This window comes from Rana temporaria, chromosome 3, assembly GCF_905171775.1.
Source record: "Rana temporaria chromosome 3, aRanTem1.1, whole genome shotgun sequence".
Lineage (NCBI taxonomy): Eukaryota > Metazoa > Chordata > Amphibia > Anura > Ranidae > Rana > Rana temporaria.
The window spans coordinates 210,104,609-210,129,021 of record NC_053491.1 but is presented as its reverse complement, the minus strand read 5'-3'; the positions used below and the strand labels follow the sequence as shown (position 1 = coordinate 210,129,021).

The 24,413-nt window shown below is 42.7% G+C and overlaps 1 protein-coding gene across 1 annotated transcript in view; it reads right to left on the bottom strand.

The window, feature by feature from the left end:
* Positions 1 to 24,379, bottom strand: part of LOC120932076 (serine/threonine-protein phosphatase 6 regulatory ankyrin repeat subunit B-like) — a 94,994-nt gene extending 70,615 nt beyond the window's left edge. The window contains exons 1-4 of the mRNA XM_040344188.1: positions 24,263 to 24,379; positions 21,233 to 21,353; positions 13,816 to 13,879; positions 6,930 to 7,019 (exon numbers count right to left, since the gene is read on the bottom strand). Of these exons, the coding sequence (XP_040200122.1) occupies positions 6,930 to 7,019; positions 13,816 to 13,879; positions 21,233 to 21,342 (264 nt within the window). The 5' untranslated portion in view covers positions 21,343 to 21,353; positions 24,263 to 24,379. The remainder of the gene's footprint in view (positions 1 to 6,929; positions 7,020 to 13,815; positions 13,880 to 21,232; positions 21,354 to 24,262) is intronic.
* Between the last annotated feature and the right edge of the window lie 34 nt (positions 24,380 to 24,413).

Here is a 24,413-nt window from a genome sequence, read left to right as displayed (position 1 = left end):
ATAAAAAGCTCTGGTTCAACCAATTACCTTCAGATGTCACATAATTAGTGAAATGATGTCCATCTGTGTGTAATAAAAGTGTCACACAAAATGTAAGGGGTAGATTCACGTAGAATGGCGCAACTTTGTGCGGGCGTAACGTATCCTATTTACGTTATGCCTCCGCAACTTTTACAGGCAAGTGCCGTATTCTCAAAAAAAAGTTGCGGCGGCGTAGCGTAAATAGGCCGGCGTAAGTCCGCCTAATTCAAATTGTGAAGAGGTGGGCGTGTTTTATGTAAATCAGGCTTGACCCGGCATGATTGACGTTTTTCCTGAACGGGCATGCGCCATCAGTGGAATTTCCCAGTGTGCATTGCTCCAAAGTATGCCGCAAGGACGTCATTGGTTTCGACGTGAACGTAAATGACGTAAAATTAGCGTATCTAGCTGATTTACATATTTTGACGCGTAAATCAGCGTACACGCCCCTAGCGGCCAGCGTAAATATGCAGTTACGATCCGACGGCGTAAGAGACTTACGCCTGTCGGATCTAATAGATATCTATGCGTAACTGATTCTAAGAATCAGGCGCATAGATACGACCGGCTGGACTCAGAGATACGATGGCGTATCTGGAGATACGCCGTCGTATCTCCACTGAGAATCTGGCCCTAAGTGTTTTTGAAAGGCCCAAGAGGCTGCAACACCTAAGCAAGAGGCACCACTAACCAAACACTGCCAAAAAGACCAAGGAATTCTCCATACAAGTAAGGGACAATGTTGAGAAGTACAAGTCAGGGTTAGGTTATTAAAAAAATATACAAATCTTTGATGATCCCTAGGAGCACCATCAAATCTATCATAACCACATGGAAAGAACATGGCACAACAGCAAACCTGCCAAGAGACGGCCGCACACCAAAACTCCCGGACCAGGCAAGGAGGGCATTAATCAGAGAGGTAGCACAGAGACCTAAGGTAACACTGGAGGAGCTGCAGAGTTCCAGAGCAGAGACTGTAGTATCTGTACCTAGGACGACAATAAGCCGTACGCTCCATAGACTTGGGCTTTATGGCAGAGTGGCCAGAAGAAAGCCATTACTTTCAGCAAAAAATGTAAATGGCACATTTTGAGTTTGCGAAAAGGCATGTGGGAGACTCCCAAAATGTATGGAGGAAGGTGTTCTGGTCTGAGGAGACTAAAATTGTACTTTTTGTCCATCATGCGCACCATCACATGCGGAGTCCCTCAAGGATCACCCCTATCGCCAGTACTCTTCAACATCTACCTCCGCCCACTCCTTAAAATCATCAGCAAACAGGACCTGCTCTACCTCTCCTACGCTGATGACACTCAACTTTATTTTCGCATCACCAACAAAAAAGACCAATAACGGACTATAAAAATGCCTGACATTGATAGATAATTGAATGATGGAGAGCTCCCTCAAACGCAAACCGAAGACAAACTCTAGGACGACATGGACACCACACACCATCCTTGGACAAACCATCACCCCAAGCACCAAAGTCAAAAGCCTCTGAGTCATCTTTGACTCAAACATGACTATGGACGCACAAATAGGATCAGTAGTCAGCGGATCTCACTATATTCGAGGCTTGCTGCGTAGACTCATCCCCAAGTGGACACAGCAGTAGTAGTTGGAACAATCATCAATTCCCGACTCAAATACGCAAACTCCCTCTACCTAGGACTACCCAAATACCAGATTTCACATCTACAAGTCGTCCAGAACACAGCAGCCAGACTGGTAACAGGAAAAAACCCTGGGAATCAATCACCCCATCCCTGAGGACTCTCCATTGGCTAGCGGTAAAGGATCGGGTTACATTCAAGACCCTCTGCCTCTCTCACAAATGCACACAAGAAACCGCAGCGTTAATACTTATGTGACAAAATAAAACACTACACCCCTGATCAACTAACCAAAATCTCCTCCACATCCCCAAGTCCCGCTACAAATCTAAAGGAGAACGAAGATTCGCAGTCCAAGGTTCACGGCTATGGAACGCTCTACCCACGAACATCCGCATGGAAGAAAACCATCAGGCCTTCAGGAAAAAACTTAAGACCCACCTCTTCTGAAGGATCTGGACGACATTGGACACAAAGCGCCTTCAGGCGATTTAGTTTGCATTTGTAGCGCTATACAAGTTACTCACTCAAAGAAATTACTATGTCTGGCCAAAACCCAACACATCACATCACCCAAAGAACACCATCCCCACAGTGAAACATGGTGGTGGCAGCATCATGCTGTGGGGATGTTTTTCAGCAGCCGGGACTGGGAAACTGGTCAGAGTTGAGGGAAAGATGGATGGTGCTAAATACAGGGATATTCTTGAGCAAAACCTGTACCACTCTGTGTGTGATTTGAGGCTAGGACGGAGGTTCACCTTCCAGCAGGACAATGACCCCAAACAGACTGCTAAAGCAACACTTGAGTGGTTTAAGGGGAAACATGAATATGTGTTGGAATGGCCTAGTCAAAGCCCAGAACTCAATCCAATAGAAAATCTGTGGTCAGACTAAAAGATTGCTGTTCACAAGCTGTTCACAAGTGCAAAACATCCAACTTGAAGGAGCAGTTTTGCAAGGAGGAATGGGTAAAAATCCTAGTGGTAAGATGTGGCAAGCTCATAGAGACTTATCCAAAGCGACTTGGAGCTGTGATAGCCGCAAAAGGTAATGACTTTGGGGGGTTAATAGTTAGGCACATTGACTTTTTCTGTTATTTTGTCCTAAAAAAAAAACATCTTTAAAGTTGTGGGCATGTTCTGTAAATTAAATGATGCAAATCCTCAAAGCAATCCATGTTAATTCCAGGTTGTGAGGCAACAAAACACAAAAAAATGCCAAGGGGGTGAATACTTTTTGCAAGGCACTGTACCCTGTATCCCTTTGTATAAGTACTTGTGAAAGCAATGCTAAATATAACTGGGATGATGTACTGAATGTCACATTATTTTTTTAGGCTGCTGTTTGCATTACATACTAATTGTTCATTTATTACAACTTGAATTAAATTTGCAGATTTTTCTTTTGGGAAACATGTCCAACATTAGTTCACATCTGTGCAATGCCTAAAAGCCTGCCAAGATTTTAATGAAAGATATTGAGGCAGTGATTGGCTCCCTGTCGTGGAACACAGATGATTATGTAAATATTGTAATTAGAGGCAAAATTTGAAAAGACAATAGTCTATTGTGTTGCAATATTATTATGGCAGATATATGCTCATGTGATGACTTTCTGCATAAACCTACAGCAAACAAAAAACTCTTCTAAGCCTTTGCTTCAACTTCTCCATTCTATTAAGTCATTATTCCCTGATTTGGACTATACGTGAACCTGTGGTTGGCTGACATTGCAGGCATTTATTGAAATACTATAATTACATTTTATATTGGGAATTTAATTTCAAACAAATCCTGGATTTTCACAACACATATTTTGGCAAGATGCTGAATTAATTTTTTTACAGTGACATTTTAATAGTAATTGTCTTTCGTTAAAAACAATAAAAGTAAAAATGAAAATCTTGCCAGAGGGAAGACACCAAACTTTAGGGTATTACCCTCCTCTGTGCACTCAAATGAAACTGTTGTTGCTTAAAATGCCCCGTACACACAACCGTTTTTTCCGACGGGAAAACTGTTATGAAAGCTTTTCGTCGGGAATCTCGGCTGTGTGTATGCTCCATCGCAGTTTTTCCGATGGAAAAAATGCCGGACAAAAAAAAGAAAGCAGGATCTATTTTTTCCCGTCAGGAAAAAATCATGATGGGAAAACCGTTCGTCTGTATGGTTTTCTGACGGGCAAAAAAAATGCGCATGCTCGGAATCAAGTATGAGACGGGAGCGCTCGTTCTGGTAAAACTAGCGTTTGTAATGGAGATAGTACATTTGTCACGCTGTAACGGACTGAAAAGCACAAAGACTGAAAAGCGTGAATCGTCTCTCACCAAACTTTTACTAACACGAGGATCGGCAAAAGAAGCCCAAAGGGTGGCGCCGTTGGAATGGAACTTCCCCTTTATAGTGCCGTCGTACGCGTTGTACGTCACTGCGCTTTCGACGGGTGGACTTTTGTCTGAGCGTGTGTAAGCAAGGCAGGTTGAGAGGAATTCTGTTGGGAAAACTGTTGGTTTATTATCCGACGGAAAAAAACGGTCGTGTGTACTAGGCATAACTGTTACTAAGGGATTTGCCTTAGTTTAGTTAAAGCTGAACTTTCCCCAAATGGGGAAGTTCCGCTTGTTTGCATCCTGCCCCCTTTCACTGCCACATTTGGCACTTTTTTGGGGGAGGAGGAGTAAGCGGGTACTTGGTTTTGACTAGTACCTGCTTCTAATTCCGGTCAGATCGCCACAGCGATTTGTGCAAAAGCTCACCCCCCTCCTTCCTCATGCAGCTTTCTGGGACACATCACAGGTCCCAGAAGAATGTGAGACCATTCACAAAGCGTAGCTTGGCTCACACATGTGCAGTAGGAAGGCTTCACTGATAGTTTTCCTTACTTAGACCCAAAGCTGATTGAAGAATTGGATTTGGTGTTGCTATTGCTGTATCCCTGGCCAGGTACATGTCCTCATATTAAAAGTCAGCATCTAGAATATTTGTAGCTGCTGCCCTTTTATTTTTTGGGGGGAGACTGGAGCTCCTCTTTAACCACTTCCCGCCCGGTCCATAGGCGATTTATGTCCGGGAAGTGGTTCTGAATCCTGACTGGATGTCCTGCAGGATTTCATGCTGCGCGCGCCCGTGGGGGCGCGCAGCACGGCGATCGGTGATGCGGGGTGTCAGTCTGACACCCTGCATCTCCGCTCTCGGTAAAGAGCCTCCGTTGATCGGCTCTTCCTAGTAGAGGCGAGCCGATCGACGGCTCTCCTGACAGGGGGGGTTCGCGCTGATTGTTTATCAACGCAGCCCTCCCTCGGATCGCCACACTGGACCACCAGGGTAGCCCACACTGGACCACCAGAGAAGGGCAAAAAAAAGGGACAATTGGCCTTCATTGGCCTTCCGTGTCCTTTCGCTTTGGTGTTGGACATGCAAATATTGCAGAATGCATAAGGTAAATAAAAATGTTACTTCATTTTCCCCGGGCGAGATCCACAAAACTTCACAATATATCAATTGTGGTTCAAATCATGTAGTGTATTTAATACAATGTGAGGCTTGCAAAGTACACTTGTGTTTCACGTATTTCTCAACATTACTGTGATAGTATGAGCCTCAATGGCAAAAACGTGTCTAAACACTTTAGAGACATACATAAAGGAAATATGTACTCCTTCTCTTTCTGCAGCATAGAGGATAGAAGAGGGGATAAATATCATAGACTTATTTGTGATTTAGTAACTTCTGGTTTTAGAGCAGTCATCCTCTGAATGTATCAGCCAGAGAAGCAAGCACATTTCTGCTCGCTTGCATACTGTGGAGGGCAGGAGAGACATTGGAGTCCATTAGACTCCCAATGTCTCCATAAAGAGTACTTGTCACCTGCCCAATGCTATCAGATGGGGGTTTGGTAATCACTTTTAATAGCAATAAAGTTAAGTCTATATATATAAAACTCAACGTGTGTATGTATGTATGTTCCAGCATCACGTCCAAACGGCTAAAGATATTAGCATGAAACTTGGCACACATGTTACTTATATGTCAGCAACAAACATAGGATAGGTGGTTTAACCCTTACCCACCCCCATTTGCCATGGTCGGGGTTTTTCTTTAAAGTCCCATTCAACTCTATGGGAAATACATGTTACTTCATAACTTCCAAACGGCTGTACATATTTCGATAACACTTGGTCACATGTTACTTATATGTCCACTTAAACTATAGGATAGTTAATTTATCCCTTAACTACCCCCATTTGTGAGGGTCGGGGTTTTTGTTTAAAGTCCCATGCAAATCAATGGGAAATGTATGTTCCCACATAACTTCTGTACGCCTGGAGATATTTCAATAATACCTGGTACACATATTACTTATATGCCAAATAAAAATATATGACAGTTAAATTAACCCTTACCTACACCCTTATATAAAAGATGGGTATATTTATATTACTATGATTTTCCTCCCCAAAAGGTTAGGATAGGAAGACCGGGCAACGCCGGGTATTCAGCTAGTAAATACATAAAAAAGTATATAATAAAAAAAAAAAGTAAAAAAATGTGTACACTTCTTTTTTTTTTTTTAACCGTAAACCCCCCACTGCCCTCCACACATCCACAAATGCAAATACGTACATGTATGTAAACCGTGATCGCACAACACTTCTGAGGTATCGCCACAAACGTCAGAGAACAATAGTTTTAGCATCAGCACTCACAGTCAAAACTGATGAGTTGTAAAGGCTTTTAAAATGTCGCTGCAGTTTTTTCACTAAAAGTTTATTTCATTGCTAATATATTTTATATGTATAATTGTTTTAATGTTTATTTCACTAAGGATCACCAATAGTTGTTTTCACTATTATTTCATTGTTTGTGTTTGGTTGTACAGTAAATGACTGCTACCGGTATGTATTTGGACTGAGGAGGTTGTCACCACTGCTGCATATGGATTTACATTTGGTAATTCTGGGAGGATATTTATATTTATTTGATTTGTATTAGTTATTCATGTGTATGTTGTGTATATAAACTAAGGTCATTTATTTTTTAACACATTAGGGGGGTCCATCACTGTGGTTTTAACCATTTAGTACAGGCAGCTCTGCATTTTTTGCCTAGATTTGAAAACATCACCTATGGTGATTTGTGGGTACATGTTTGCTATCTATTTACTTGATGCAAACTCATCTTTAATAAACAGTTGCACAAATATCATATGACATAAAAAATTGTGTTTTTACATGTGTGTAATGTTTTTTAAAATAGCTCTAGTACCAAAGTGGTTAAATAAACCTACCTGCATTGTTTTTTCATCTCTTGAACGTTGCAGAGGTGTGGCTCCTTTATAGTCCAATATGTCCACATCGACTTGTAACTGCAAAAGAGTCTGAAACAAAAAATAACATCTTTTTTTTTTTTCAAGTTCCTGTTTATAAAAGTGTATGTTAAATTGTATATATCTCCACAGCCAACAAAACGTTTTGTTTTATAGTTTATTATAGAGTAGGTACCTGACTGCAGGAACAGGAAACAGGGTCAGAAGCAGCAGTTAAAATATGACTGAGGTTCTAACCCATTTTTAATATATGTAAAGAAAAAAAAAACAGTTTAGGCTGGATATGGTCTTTTTTTGGAATTTTACTGATGGTTTTTACCACATTTCAAACAGGTACAATTTCAGACATAAAAGATCGAAAGCAATATAAACTAATTATTTTGTGAGGGAACCCTAAGAAACTTGGGGTTTCGCTCCAGACAATCCTCTTTCAATTCCAGTGAATCCTACTCAAGGGTGCAGGTGGCCAAGGAGCCTTTCCATTGAAACTGCTGTACACCAATCTGCCCTGAAAGGAGAATCACCAAGATGGCTTAAGCCCGACTCCACCCAGGCCACGCCCTGATGCATTTTGTTCTGCCCACAGGGCTTAATCATGGAGGTCACTTTGTAAGGGAGCAATAAGGAAGCTGAATCCAGATTATAAAGGGTTAAAAAGTCCATAAACGTTATAGTCCATAGAACAGGGGTTTCAAAAAAAAATTCAAAGAGGGTCATATTTGATTAAGTGAACATGTGTGAGGGCTGACCATTTTGCTTGACATTCTTTGAACCATTAAAATTGAATGTAAATTAACTAATACACTGCCCAACAAGAATTGAATGCAGCCTCATCATTGCCATGAATGCAGCCTCACCATTGCCATGAATGCAGCCTCACCATTGCCATGAATGCAGCCTCACCATTGCCGCGAAGCAGATGAGGAAGGAGCTTTAGAGGAGGGAAGGCATAGATTAGCCGGTACTGATTCCACGGTGCCATTAACGCTTCTGTTGCGTCTGCCCATGGGTCTCTTGACCTGGCCACAAACATCAATACTTTCCGATTGGGTCGGGACGCCAGGAGATCTACGTCTGGCGTACCCCATCTCTGGCAGAGGAGCTGGAACACATCCGGGTGCAGAGACCATTCTCCCTGGTCCAGCATTTGGCGACTCAGGTAGTCTGCCTGCCAATTTTCCATGCCTGCAATGTAAATGGCCGACAGGGCCGGTACGCTCCTTTAGGCCCACCTTAGGATGTGAGCGACCTCTGAAGCTGCAGTCGAGCTTCTTGTTCCTTCTTGATGGTTGACATATGCCACCGCCGTGGCGTTGTCCGACTGGATCCTGACCGGACGCCCCTGTAGCCTCTGAGACCATGTGGAGAGGCACAGCCTGATCGCCCGAAGTTCCAGGACATTGATCGGCAAGTGGGAATCCTCCCGAGACCAGCGACCCTGGGTCGACTGAGCCCCCCAGACTCCCCCCCAACCGGTAAGGCTGGCGTCCGTCGTGATGACTATCCAGTGAAAAGGAAGGAACGATTTCCCGGACAGAAGTGCCGGTGAGGTCAGCCACCAACGGCAGTCCGAAGGGTCTGCAACTTTTCCACAGGGAAAAAAACCTTGCCTCTGAGGAGTCCAGAATCTACCCCTGATATACTAGGAACTGAGTCGGTACCATTACTGACTTCTGAATGTTCAGTACCCAACCAAAGTGTTGGAGGGTTTGACAGGTTATAGACACGCTCACCTCTAATTCTGAGGCTGAAGCGGCCCTCAGAAGCAGGTCGTCCATTTAGCCCACGATAGCGATGCCACGTTGTCTTAGTAGGGCGACAATTAGGGCAAGCACCTTGGTGAACACCCTTGGTGCTGATGCCAGGCCAAAGGGGAGAGCCACAAATTGATAGTGGTCTTCCCCAAACGCAAAGCGCAGAAGTCTCTGATGCTTTGTGCATATAGGGACATGTAAATAGGCATCCCTGATGTCCAAGGATGCCAGAAAGTCCCCCGGCTGGAGGGCAGTGACAACAGAGCGAACCGATTCCACCTTGTACCTTCACAAAGCAATTGGCCCTGAGGTCCAGAATTGGGCGAACGCCCTCCTTCTTTGGTACTATGAACAGATTGGAGTAAAACCCCTGAAACCGTTCCTGTACTGCAACAGCAATAACCCCCCGTGTTTCAGCAGGTCTTGAACTGCCCCAAATAGGGCTTCCCGACGAGTCGGTTGTAGCTGGAGGTTGGAGGAAAAAAATCTGTTTGGTGGGCAAGATAGAAATTCTATCTTGTACCCTGAAGACACTACTTTGCAAACCCACCGGTCGTGGACCTGAGATGTCCACCGGGTCGCGATTTCGCGAAGACGTCCCCCCACCCAAGAGATGGGTGGGGGCAAACCTTCATGCGGACGTAGCTTTGTCTGCAGGTTTGTTGGGTTTGCGAAACCAGGGACGTCTCTGTCCCTGAGCAGGCGCTTTTTCTGCCTGTGGTCTTTTACCCGCCGTACTGGGCGGATGAAAAAAACGCTTGTGTGCGGTAAAGAAGAGCCCTTGCCTACGGCGTAGCTCCTTCCCCTTCTTGGACTGTGGGAGCAGTGTGCTCTTACCTCCTGTAGCATCTTTAATTATGTCATCCAGGGAAGCTCCAAAAAGTCTGTTGCCCTTAAAGGGCAAGTCCATCAGGGCTTTCTTGGAAGATTGGTTGGCGGACCAAATCTTTAACCAAAGTAGACGGCGTAACACCACCATCTGACTTGAAGCTCTGGCCAGCAGAGGAATAATGTCCAAGGCTGATTCGCAAACGAATTTTAAGCCTTGTACTAGTTGGTCACCTAGGGCTATCTCGTTTGAGGAAGCCTGACATGCTTGTAACCCATTGAGCAGCATCTTTGCCCATTCCGTGAGTGTCTGAGAACCAGGGCCCCAACTATGGTTGGGCATACCGCCAACCCTAATACCGTGTACAGATGGCAGGTGATCGCCTCAGCCTTCTTGTCCGCAGGGTCCTTGAAGGCGGGATTGCCGACATAGCGTCCACCGATACATCGGGTGCAGGGGCATCAATTGCCAGCTCAGGTGTCTCGGGGGAAAAAGCGTCTGCTTTTGACGCCATGCTGTCCACACACCTAACACAGGGACTCCCAAACAAGTAGCCCACCACTCCTGGCTGCAGCAGAGACGAGGGGTTCCCCCCCAGAGGACTCACCACCCAGGAACCGTGTAGATGGTTTAGCTAGCGGAGCTGTTTCCTGCAGAGTGTGTCTGTCGATCTGAGAGTGCAAAAAACATTCCAAAACCATAACCCCACAATCCCGCACTACTTCCCAAACCTGTATCCCCAGTTGTTTCCAAGAAAATTCCAAAAATAGATGTTAGATATGTATTTGGTATAAATTAGCTAGTGTTAGCACAGTACACTATGCAGGCACTTGAATAGGCAGTAAATAAAAAGAGCTCCGCAGTATGGGCTCTTTTTTTATATATTTGTTGCTAAAAGCACAGTGTAAGAGCTGTGGTAAAAGTACTAGCCATTTGGGTACCACATGCATCAAGAAACATATGACTATGCACCAAAGACGTTGGTGGGAGCAACATTTCAATTATTCAAGTTGGCAGCAAAACATCCTCAATGGTTTATAGCAGCCACTTTTTTTATGAGTGCTGCACCCTTTACCACCTCTTTATACTCAAAGAGAAGTACATTTTTACATTTTTACATTTGGCCAAGTTTTTATTGCCAAAAGTTATTGGCCCTTATTATCCTACAAGGGCACATAGCAGCTATTTTTGTGAGGGCCTGCTCTTGTGCTCTTTTCCTCCTTTTTTTAAATGCATAGAGCAAACACTTTTTTTTTTTTACCTGTCTTTTTCCTCCTCATTCTCCTCAAGGGTGCATAGCATGCTAATGTGCCTAATTCCTCCTCCTCTAGCTCATCATATACTTATTTTCTTGTTGAAGTTTGCATAACAGTTAAATTATGTAAACCCCTGCTGCATGACCCAAAGGTTTAGGTGATTAAGGGGCAAAGACATGGAGAGAATTTAGAGCTTTGATTGGGCAGTGGGATCTTGTACACTCTGAAGGACTGTTAACATTTTCTTTATGTGTTGTTTTTTTTTTCTGTGTTTTTTATTTTTAAAATGGGTTGTTTTATGCAGAATACATCTATTTTTGTTCCTGAAAAACAAAAACAACAAAAATGATTGCTAGACTAGGTGGGTGTTAGTTGGTCCATGTCTGTTATTCGGTGTCTAGATGATAGGTAATAACGTTTTGTATATTTTGCACTCCTTGGCCCAGATTCACAAAGGACTTACGATGGCGTATCTCCACGTACTCCGTCGTAAGTCCGAATGTGCGCCGTAGTATCTACGCGCCTGATTCTTAGAATCATTTGCGCTTGAATTCGGCCAAGTTACGAGCGGCGTAAGTCTTCTACGCCGTCGTATCTTGGGTGCATATTTACGCTGGCCGCTAGGTGGCGCTTCCATTGATTTCCGCATTGAATATGCAAATAAGCTAGTTACGCCCGGCGTATTAAAATACGCTGTTTACGTAAGGCGTCCGACCGGCGTAACTTTACCGCTCATAAAGCAGCGGTAAGTCATGTTAAGGTATGGTCGTCGGAAACCTCTGAACAGCGTTGTATTTTACGTTGTTTACGTAAGTCGTACATGAATGGGGATGGGCGTAGGTTACGTTCACGTCGACTAAGCATTGAGCCGGCGTAATTTATGGAGAAAATTCGACGTGATACTGAGCATGCGCCGTTCGTTAGGCGCGTCATTTACGTGGGGTCACGATTCATTTCCATACAACACGCCCCCTACCAGCCAACTTTGAATTACGCGGGCTTACGCCAGCCCATATACGCTACGCCGTCGTAAATTCGGGCGCAAGTTCTTTCTGAATACGGTACTCGCCTCACTAAGTTACGGCGGCGTAGCGCATATGAGATGCGCTACGCCCGACTAAATATACGCCAATCTTTCTGAATCCGGGCCCTTGTCTTTTTGGACAAGCTAAATTAATCGTGTCTGTTGCTTTATTAAATCATCCCTTTTAAATCAGCCCACCTTTAACTGAAGGGACATTTGTACCTTTGAAGAAAATGTTATAATGTTTCCCTAGAAACTAGAATTTTAAAATCTGTGGGGGAAACATTATTGCCCAATTACAGTAGGCAAATATCTAAGAGCCCCTTAGTTTATGCATATATTCCTTTGAAGTCATGAAATCATTTTCCAATTCAGTTAGTGCAATTACGTAAAAATGTCTTTATTTGTAACTGTCATATGCCTGCTGTACGCTGACAGTGCAATCAAGATGTTTCATAAACTTCCATTCACTTCCAACACAGAGTAAAATACGTACCAAAATTGATTTATATAAAAATAGCACAGCAGTATCAATACTCTTACATAAACAAGTTCAATATAATAAATTACATTACAAAATAAAAAAGAATGCTGCTATTAACGTTTCTATACCTACTCATAAATAATAAGTGGTACCATAATAAATAAGAAAATGTGAACAATGCAATTTCTAAATTAAAGGTAAATCCAAGTATATAAGTAAAAGTTTCAATAGCTTACATATTGATTATATACTTGATGTAACTACTGTACTGTGGGAAAGCTTTGATACATGTTTATAGTAGTATACACTAGTTTTTTGTGATGTTTGGAGATGTCATATATTATATTGTACTTGTTTTTTAGTGCAGTGACAGTGTCTGCTTTACAGGCTGATGGGAGAGGGGATGAGGGTAATTAGGACTCAGAAGTGTACTCTGGCAGCTGTCCTAATGCCGCGTAGACACAACCGTTTTTCATGACGTGAAAAATGATTTTTTTTTAAATGGTCATTAAAAATGACCGTGTGTAGGCTCCAGAACATTTTTCATGACATGAAAAATGGGCATTAAAAATTTAGACCATGCTCAATTTGCGCATGCTCAGAAGCAAGTTATGAGACGGGAGCACTCGTTCTGGTAAAACTAGCATTCGTAATGGCGATAGCACATTCGTCACACTGTAACAGACTGAAAAGCATGAAGACTGAAAAGCGCGAATCGTCTCTCAAACTTTTACCAACACGAAATTAGCAAAAGCAGCCCCAAGGGTGGCGCCATCTGAATGGAACATCCCCTTTATAGTGCCGTTGTACGTGTTGTACGTCACTGCGCTTTGCTCAAGCATTTTTTTTTCACGATCGTGTGTAGGCAAGGCAGGCTTGACAAGAATCACGTTGAAAAAAAAACGTTGTTTTTTCTTGACCATTAAAAACGGTCGTGTGTACGCGGCATTAGAGTAGCTAAAGGAAAAGGTAATAGTATGTAGCCAGCAAAATGCTATCAAACTTGGGTGGATTGCAAAGGAATGTGTAGGCAAAACTGTTCATTTCTGTGCTTTTATATCTATTAATTTAGCTGTTGCCTGTAGTTACCCTCTAATTCTCTGATACGTGTAGATAGCCAAGTATTCATGCATACAGTCATGTTAAATCATTCTTCTTAGTTCAACTAAGGATATGTTAAAATGACCAAGAACAGTGAAAACAACATGCCAGGAGGGATAAGAGCTACTGTTAAAACACAAGCTGTCAAGCTTCATTACAAACAAACAGGTTGGTAGGTCCCCACTCCTGGCCGGCCCAAGGCAAGTGCCCTTGTTGCCCCAATTTATTAACATAGCATTAGATTTGATGTTACTACCACTGTATGAACCACAATCTTAAAAGAACATACAAACTAGTTCATCTGTCAGCTTGGTCTAGTGACTGTCTAGTGTATATATCCTTTTTAAGTATCCTGTGTTTTTAACAAGAGAAATAAAAATATAAAAAATACTCTATCACCTCAATATGTTGGTGCTCCCCAAAGTAGGCAGCAACATGTAACAATGTGCTTCCATCAATGCACCTGAAAAATAATAATATAATATACAGCATTAATAAATGTTTTATGTTAGCATTTTTGATTCTAAATTAGTAACAAATATTAAACTTGTTAAATGTTGCTAAATGTTGCCTTTTGCATTCAAACAGCACTGAAAGAATGTAAGAAAATCTAACACAAAATGCAGCAAAAGAATGCATTTGACCTCAATGACCTGCTTTACTTGCAATGCAAATACATCTCAGTAGGACCAACTGTTTTCAAAGAAACAAAGTTGGGCAAACAGAGACTCAGAGCTGACACCCACAACACCAATTAAGTAAATATGAATTCTCTGGTCTGCGTTTAATGTACATTTCTAATGCAGCAAAGCAAAGTTCATATGTACAAGCCATACTAATGAATTGATTTATAATTTTTATAAATTATAATCTAAATTATTTGAGATTTTGTTGCTTAACAAGCATTAATCTGGAATGTAGATGTGGGTGAAATAACACAAAAATTGAAAAGATTAGGGCGAAATGTGAAACATAGTGTAGCGTTAGGATAACAACAAACAATTAATAACAAATTATAAAGTGCATAAAGGTCATACAACAGTAATACATTTTAAAGTGCTAAGTGTAAATGTGCAAATTCCACTAGATGAGACCAGATGAAATAAGGGACACTAGTGAAATAAGCTCAAATAAAGGTGAATGGATGACAAAAATATGCTGAAACAGTCCACACTGAGAGAAGGACTCCGAGATGCAATTCGATTCAGAAGCAAAGGCAAATGGATAAACCACAACCAAAAAAGATTACCAGGGATGGTGCGTCCTCCACCCGGGGTAGGGGGTAAACACTTACCAGATGTTGTGGACTCACATGCCAGCGGCAGTGGGTAAATCAAGCTGAAGAAACCAGGAAATGTAACTCTGATGTTGGACACTCGAACGCCCATGGAAAAAAGGCAGAACTGGATCACTGTAGGCAGTGTGTGCAAACACTCTCATCCGGTAAAAAGTATGGGGATCATGAAAAGAAATGACGCAAGGACGTCATTTGCTTCCAAGTGAACGTGAATGGCGTCCAGAGCCATTCACAAATCACTTACGCAAACCACGTGAAATTCAAATTTCGCGACGCGGGAACGACGGGTATACTTTAGCATTGGCTGCCCCTACTATTAGAAGGGGCAGCCTTACGCTAAACACGCCGTACGGAAACGACGTAACTTGCGTACGCAGGGCTCGCGCAACATTGTGAATCGGTGTTAGTATGCAATTTGCATACTATACACTGAGCACAATGGGAGCGCCCCCTAGCGGTCATCGCAAGAATGCAGCCTAAAATATGCGTGGCATAAGAGCCTTATGCCACGCAGATTTTAGGCTGCAGTCGGCGTTACGATGTTCCTGAATCAGGAGCATTCGTAACGCCGGAGCAAGTAAGCAATTGCGCTGTGTAACCTATGGTTACACAGGCGCAATTGCTTCTTGAATCTGGGCCAGTGTTCGCATTTCTTTGGTAAAAACAACCCAAATTAGTGTATATTATTTAGACTGTGTGAAAGTATACAGTCTACAAACTGTGGTGTGTGTATATATATATATATATATATATATATATATATATATATATAATTTTTTGAAAATTGATCATTCCTAATGTACTGAATGCCCTTTCATTTCTTGAGATCCTAAAATGCCAGGACAGTACAAATACCCCCAAATGACTCATTTTGCAAAGTAGACAGTCCACGGTATTTAGTAAGAGGCATGGCTATTTATTTTTAAGTTGCAATTTTTTGTCACAATTGTTTGGAAAATTAAGAAATTAAATAACTTTTTTTTTTTTTTTTTTTTTTTACTTGTTTTTTAAATACTGTCACCAGTACAGTACAGCGTTATCAAATGACTGGTGTGATCATAAGAGATACTGAATAATAATCATAATATATTTTTTCTTTTTTTAAGATTGTTTTTCTTTCACCAGAGTAGTTTATTGTCACCATAGTGACACTTTACTACTCTGGGAGGGTTGTCAGGGATTTTTTACACTATGATTGCTTTTTACAGTAATGATCACTGTAACAGCAATTGTTTGAACTGTCATGAGTCATGAATGGCTTTCATTCATGATTCCTTGTTTACTATTGTGATGCTGTGATTGGGCCACATCTATCACATGGTACAGGGTGCTGTGAATGGCCCAGGTACCATGTGATTACTGATGACCCATCACAGATCACACATAGTAGTAAACAATCATGTCGTGAATCCTCCCAAAACAGACTACCACTTTCCTAGATAGAAAAGTTTTTAGTTTTAAGTGCAGTATACAGTGGGAAGGGGGAGCAGTGCGCAGTATATGGGGGAGCAGTATATAGTGTGGGGGAGCAGTATACAGTGGTAGGGATGCAGTGAGCAGTATGTTAGGGGAGCAGTATACAGTGGGGAGGGGGAGCAGTGAGCAGTATATGGGGGAGCAGTATATAGTGTGGGGGAGCAGTATACAGTGGTGGGGATGCAGTGAGCAGTATGTAAGGGGAGCAGTATACAGTGGGGAGGGGGAGCAGTGGGCAGTATACAGTGGTGAGGGAGAGCAGTGAGCAGTATACGGGGGAGCAGTATATAGTGGAGGAAGCAATATACAGTGGTGGGGATGCAGTGAGCAGTATAAAGAGGGAGCAGTATATGGGGGAGGGAGGGGGGAGTGGGCAGTATACAGTGGCAGGGATGCAGTGAGCAGTATACAGACGGAGCAGTATATGGGGGAGGAAGGGGGCAGTGGGCAGTATACAGTGGTGAGGATGCAGTGAGCAGTATACAGAGGGAACAGTATATGGAGAGGGAGGGGGAGCAGTGGGCAATATACAGTGGAGAGGGGAGCAGTGAGCAGTATATAGTGGGGGGAGCAGTATACCATGGTGGGGATGCAGTGAGCAGTAGCTGGGGGGGGCAGTGACCATTATACAGTGGGGATCAGTATATGGAGGGGCAGTGACCAGTACTAACCACGGTAGGGGGCTAAAGAATTGCACATGGAGGGAATTGCTGCAGGTGTCACTCTATATGGATGGAGATGAAGCCTCCCAGGGTCTCCATCTATGCTCCTCCTCCAAGTTCCCTACCATTTTCACTGGCCACCTGTGCATGTAAACAAAAATGGCCACACCCCTTCCCCATCCACCAGCTTGGTCAACCCCTGTTGCTGCAGGCTGGGAGAGAGACCATCAGGTCTTCCAGACAGAGGAAGTTGTACAGCCGACACAAAAGCTGCACTGCACCCAGAGGGGAAACCAGAGGTAGCCTATAGTTCCCTATGGGCTCCATGGTTGCATACATAGATGTGCCAATGCGGGCCCCCTGCAACATAGCCAGGGCCACCTGGGTAGAAGTGGCAGCTGGGCAGCAAATAGAGGAACGCTGAATGCCTGCAGAAGGAGAAGCATGAATTCAGGGGCAGCAGGAGAGAAATGGATGGTTTGGTTCCTCTGTACTTCCCAGTCGCCCCTACTAACCAGGTTAGCCCCTGCCCACTGGGCAAATGCATGGTGTGCCTTATGGCCAGTTCGGGCCTGCACTACAACATGTATTATACAGATATATATTTTGGCCCCTGGTTTTAAGCTTCTTGCTATTCACTCCATTTGTCTTGTGAACTATAGTCCTTGTGATATTCTTGCCATTTCTGGTAATATGCAGCATCATTTTTAAGATACACTCTACTGTATATAATATGTAAGTATATAATTTATTCCAGCATTATTGTTTAATAGGAAAGTTATGATATGTTTGGGAGCACCTTAAAGGGTCACTAAAGGAAAAACATTTTTTTGCTGAAATGACTGTTTACAGGGTATAGAGACATAATAGTTAACTGATTCCTTTTAAAAATGATTAAAAATAGATAAAAACCAATCATATAATGTACCTACAGTTTAGTTTCGTTTTTGCTGTTGTTTCCTGGTTCTCTGATGTACAGAGCCAGAGAGCCAATAGAGGGCAGTGAAGGTTTTGCAAAATGAAACTGGATTGGTGCTGAGGGGTTATAGACACACATTAATCACACCTCTTTGATTAGTCACCACAGTGAGAAATCTCCCAGTACTGTGGCGATCAGGAAACAGACAACCAGGAAGTGTCCAGAACAGAGAGGAATTACAGCAACATCAAAGCAAAAACGAACAATGAGGACATGAAACCCGGACTGCAGGTAAAAGAAGCTATTTAGCTAAAAAAAAAATCCTTTAGTGATCCTTTAAGGTCCCACGAAATGTGCTTGGTCCTTCAGGACTTTCCTGTACACTTTTTAGACACAGAACCTCCTGTCATTGAAGATTGTCATATTTTCTATGTGATTTACTGATTACATGATACTGGTATAATGTACTGATTGATGGAGGTCTGATCTATCATCAGGGAGAGCCTGTGACTGCATGCATTAGTGTTTATTTTGCAACTTTGAATGTGGTGTGAATCATACCATATTGCATCCTTATAAAAACTTGTATAGGTTTATTTCAGATAAGTGAAACTGAGAGTTTTATGTTTTGGCCAACATTTCTCAAAAATGTTGGTCCAAATGTAAAGATTTCAAAACTATTTTGGTGAAATGAATGTGCCTCATTAAGGAAGGCAAAGCTAACGTGTTTTTTTGTGGTGCATTGGTTCCAAAAAGTTACAAAAGCTATTTTCAACTATCCTGTTCCAATTTTGCCAAGTAGATCGCTTGATCCAAATCAATCCACTCATCACTAACCTCTTTACAACAACATTCATTCATTGGTTATTCCTGATGGCAATGACTGCTGCCAGCAGCTGATCAGCTAATCTTTGAATTCCTTTAGGGCTAATTTACACTTGTGCTGTCTTATGAAGAGCAATCCACATTGGATTGCCCTTGGAAGGGTGTTTGACAGGTGGTGAGAAGGCCTTATGTTGCCACATAAGTGTCGTGCTTGCCCCCTCCCTTGGACTGCAGGAGAGTCAGGATACTCTCTACGTTGCAGATAGAGAAAGGAGCGGTGTGTTAGTGGGTGTCCTGACTCTCCTGTAGTCCAAGGCAGGGGACGAGCATGACACTCCACACCAGGGAGAAAGCCTCGCATTACTGTGTGGAGTTACAGACAGAAGAACAGGAAGTGAGGATTTCTCAGAAGAAATAAGGACATTTAAAAGCAAACTGGAAGGATGAGGAAAGTGAAGGAGGACTGCATTAAGGTAAAGGAAGCTAATTAAGAAAACAAAATTTACTTTTACAACCCCTTTAAGGGGAAGCACTTAGGGGGCAGTAAAAATCTGCATTTTTTTGCCCCCCCCCCCCCCAAACCCAAGTGCAAACAGAGCCTTAACAAGATGACCATGTGATCCCCATGAGCAGGGTTGTCTTAGATGGATAACATTTTAAAGTGACACCAAGTAAGCAAAAACAAAAAATAAATAAAGCTTAAAGCCAAGTAAGATTTTTTTGAACATTGTTCGCCTCTGCTGGACCTTTAAAGCGCTAGGGAAACAAGATTTAATGGTGTTCAGAGAAGATGTCTGTTCACAACAGAACACATTAAATGGCAAAACATAAATCAATAGTTTTGTTTGAGACTGAAAGGTAATCATTTTGCACGGTAAGCCAGGAAATATTAATTGTGCAATCCTCCCTTTTCTTTTTTTAATGTTGTAGCTAAAGATAAATCATGATATTCATCCTTTTCTGGAACAATAAGACCTCAAAGAGAATCAGTCACAGAAAAAAAAGATGCCTGCAATAGGCTCTAATACCCAGCATTTATGGCCACACGCCATGCCGACAGGCAAAGTTTTGGCAATTGCTGCTTGTACTGAAACCTGACAGAGTTCCAAAATACAATTTAAAGTGGAGGTTCACCCAAAAAATTATTTTTTTAACAGTAGATTGGGCCGAATTACGTGAAGCAGAATCGGGTGTTTTGATTAAAATCAATGCAGTACTTACCTTTTTTGAGATAGATGTTCTCCCGCCGCTTCCGGGTATGGGCTGCGGGACTGGGCGTTCCTATTTGATTGACAGCCTTCCGACCGTCGCATACAGCGCGTCACCAGTTTCCGAAAGTAGCCGAACGTCGGTGCGCAGGCAACGTATAGCGCCGCACCGATGTTCGGCAACTCGTGACGCGCTGTATGCGACCGTCGGAAGGCTGTCAATCAAATAGGAACGCCCAGTGCCGAAGACCATACCCGGAAGCGGCGGGAGAACATCTATCTCAAAAAGGTAAGTACTGCATTGATTTTAATCAAAACACCCAATTCTGCTTCACGTAATTAGGCCCAATCTACTGTTAAAAAAAAAAATTTGGGTGAACTCCCGCTTTAAGACTTCCCCCTGTAAAGCCAGTATACTAAAATGAGTTATACATGTAGAGTCTCTGGTTTCCATACACTTTCAGAAAAAAATATATTTTAAAGAAAGCCTGTACTGAGGGTGCCATTGTACCAAGGGATCTCTGTGGTTTCAGGCATTTTCCACCATGTCAATGCTCCCCACATTTATTGAACAAACAAGTGGGCCATACCTGTTTGTTCATTCCATGAAGGGCGCCATTGCTGACCTCATCAGCTGAGATCAGGAAGTCAGAGTGAAGTCAGAAGTCTTGTTTGTATGTTTGTTCTGGATCAGGTGTATGAGAGCAATAGGATGATAGCCAAGCAATTAGTGTTTACCAAGAAAAGGTCAGCAAAGAAAGCCTTCGTGTTTTTTTCAGTATGGGTTTATATTTAAGGAAAGCTCTATTATAAGCTCCTTTATAATTCACTAACTTGAATGCATCAGTAGCAGTAAAAAATATGACCCTGCATTGGAGATCAGTAGGAGTAAAAATGCCCTTGTAGGCAGTGAGAGTTGAAAATTTCTCCATGTTTAAGGTCAGTGGGGTTGAAAAATTCTCCTGTCTAAGGTCAGTAGGAGGAAAAAAATTGTCTTGTGTCATTGGTTAGTGGAATAAAAATAACCCAACATTAGTAGCTAAAAGTGCCTGTGTTGGTGGTCAATGAGAGTTAAAACTGCCTCTTCATCAGTGGCAGTAAATACTCCATTCTCCCAGCCTTGTTTCAGTGAGCATAATAAAATGACAGTAGCTGTAATAAAAAAAAAAACACCCACCCACCCATGTAATACTACTAAAAAAACAAATTCCTGCCATAATGCCTCTTGCTGGTGTTATTGGAAGGAACAGTGCCTCATTATTGGTGCCAGTGGGAGGAATAGTACCCCAGCAATGGTGTCAGTGGGAGGATTAGTGCCCCAGCACTGGTTTTAGTGGGAGGAATAATGGCCCAATATTGGTGTCAATTAAAAAAATACTGTAAAGCTCCAAGGGTTGGTTAAAGGCAATTAAGTTTAATGTCAACATACCTACTTCTCAGACTGGAAATAACTGTGTGCCTCTTTTCATGATCTTCTATTAACTTCTTTAGACATTCACTATGTCCTTCAAGTATCTTTTGAGCTGAAGTCTGCCACATGTCACTGTACCCTGTAAGAAACAAAAACATCTCATTACTTTTCTAATGCGTAGCCTAGTGTAAGTTGCTGGTCAAGTAGGATAAACAGACCAGCTCAAGTTTCCTGTTACCAGTCAGTCTCAAACTCTTTATGTTGGACCTTGAAGTGAGCCTTTAAGCGTTTTTACTAACTTAAGGCCTGCCCCACGTACATGTACTGTGGCAGGACAGCCCTTAAAGCAGAGTTCCACCCAAAAGTGGAACTTCCGTTTTAAGCACTCCTCGCCCCCTTACATGCCACATTTGGCATGTAATTTTCTTTTGGGGGGGGGAGTAGGTAACTTATTTTTAAAGAGACTTCCTGTCCCACTTTCTCCTTCTGCTTCTCCGCCACCTAGGCGACTCCTCCTCTCCTCCTAGGCTGTAGCTCCCTCCCTGCAATCTTCTGGGACACTTCACAGATCCCAGAAGTTTGCCTGGCCAATAGCAGAGTGCAGTGCGACTCGCGCATGCACAGTGCACGGCCGGCCATGAAGCCGTAAGCTGTCACGGCTGGGTGCTTACAGTTGCTATGAAGACACAGTGGAGAGGAGGGGGAGAGGAGCGAGGTTCCGGGAGGCCAGATTGTTGGACCGTGGGACAGGTGAGTGTCTGTTTATTAAAAGTCAGCAGCTACACTTTTTGTAGCTGCTGACTTTTAATAAACAAAAAAATGGGTGGAACTCCGCTTTAAGCGCATAATCATGTACCTGTACGCCATTGCCTGTCATCGGCTCTGGGGCACGCACCGCCGGAGCCACGCTCCTGCTGTGATTGGACACAGCGGGAGCCAATTAGCAGGTCCGGCGGCCACTATGGCCACCGGGACCCGGTGATCATTTGTAGGAGAGGCTAAATCGTGGTCTGCCTATGTAAACCAGGTAGACCGCTGTTCTGTCAAACAGGGAGAGAGAGATATTCTGTTCCTGCTAAACAGTTAGAAATCACTCCCTAGGAGCACACTTAACCCATTGATCGCCCCTGATGTTAACCCCTTCCCTGCCAGTGTCATTTATACAGTGACAGTGCATTTTTTTAGCACTGATCACTGTATTGGTGTCACTGGTCCCCAAAAAAGTGTCACTTAGTGCCAGATTTGTCCACTGCAATATCACAGTCCTGCTAAAAATTGCTAATCGCTGCCATTACTAGTAAAAATAATTTAAAAACTAGTCCATAAATCTATCCCATAGTTTGTAGATGCTATAACTTTTGTGCAAACCAATCAATGTACGCTTATTGAGATTTTTTTTACCAAAAATATGTAGCAGAATACATATTGGCCTAAATTGATAAATAAATAAAAAAAAAAAATATTGGGTATATTTTACAGAGAGTAAAAAAAATTTTTTATTTTGTTTGTTTTTTCAAAACTGCCGCTCTTGCTTTTGTTTATAGCACAAAAAAAGAAAAAAAATGCAGAGGTGATAAAATATCACCAAAAGAAAGCTCTATTTTATTTGGGTACAGCATTGCACAACTGTGAATTTGTCAGTAAACTTAACACATTGCCGTATCGCAAACAATGGCCTGGTCATTAAGAGGGTAAAACATTCTGGTGTTAAATCAAAGTAATTGCCAGGAACTGGATCACCTGCTGGTGGCACTGTAGTTTCCAGACCAGAAGGTTGTGGATCTTGTGTCCACCAGTGGGTGTCTCCCAGCAGCCAGCAGATCCCAGCATGATGATGTTGGCTGCTGAGAGGGTATTTAGCCCCTCCTCTATTATTCCATCTTGCTTTAGTGTTTTTCCAGCTAGCTAGATACCTGCTTGCTTAAAGCGGTGGTTCACCCTCAGTGACACGATTTTACCATCGAGACAGGCATTGTAGCGCGAGCTACAGTATGCCTGTCCCGATTTTTTTACCCCCGTACACACTGTGTACTCGTACATGATAGATTTCGGCTCCCGCGGGGAATGGGCGTGCCTATGGAGAGGGAGGATGATTGACGGCCGGCCCTGGCACGTCACTCTCCCCGAAGACAGCCGGAGTAGGTCTCGGCTCTTCACGGCGCCTGCGCACAGGCTATGCGCAGGCGCCGTGAAGAGCCAAGCCTATTTCGGCTATTTCCGGAGAAGCGCGACGCGCCAGAGCCGGCTGTCAATCATCCTCCGTCTCCATAGGCACGCCCATTCCCCGAGGGGAGTCGGTATCTTCGATGTACGAGTACACGGTGAGTACGGGGATAAAAAAATCGGGACAGGCATACTGTAGCTCGCGCTACAATGCCTGATTTTATGGTAGAAGAAAAAAAAAATTTTTTTTGGGGGTTTATAGGGTGAACCCCCGATTTAATTATCCTGATCTTAATTCCTGTCTGATCCTAATCCTGTCACTGCCTTGTATCCAATACTTTGTATCCGGTTACTCCATAAATCGCAGTAAGGTAAAAAAAATTCTGCCTTTACAACCACTTTAAGGAATTTGGTATTTGCATAGGATCTTTAGTGCACTGCAATGGTATTTTCCCCTTAAGAACCATACCAGATCTGGTGTCAGAAAACCAGGAGATTGAGCAAATCACTGGCAAAGAGGATTATGTTCTCTTCTATGTTGTCATTGAAAGCACACAAACAGAGCTCAGTCTATAGAATTACACTTAGATAAGAGGTATTGGGGTTGACTTATTGAAGGCAAAATTACCTTTGCCAGGGAAGCTGTACTTTGCAAGGAAATATGCCCTAGTGAACGAGGTAAAGTTCTGCTGATTTAATCATCCAATCACGTGCAAGAAAATATTCAGTTTTTTTTTTTCTTTACGTGTGACTGTGTATTTATTTATTTTTTTAAGTGAAGTTTTGAAATTCCTGCTGTAAAGTGAACAGCCTATTTGACCCTTTTGCAAATCAACCCCATTGCCTCACAGAATCATACTATCTGGAATATTTTTTGTATTTTACCTTTACAGAAATGTTTCAGATCATGAACTGGAACCACTCGATGACTAATTCTGTGGTCGTGTACACGATATCCCCATTCAATCAAAAGCTAAACAAACAAAAAAAGGATATTTTGAGACAGCCAAAGCAAACCAATGAATAACATAATAAG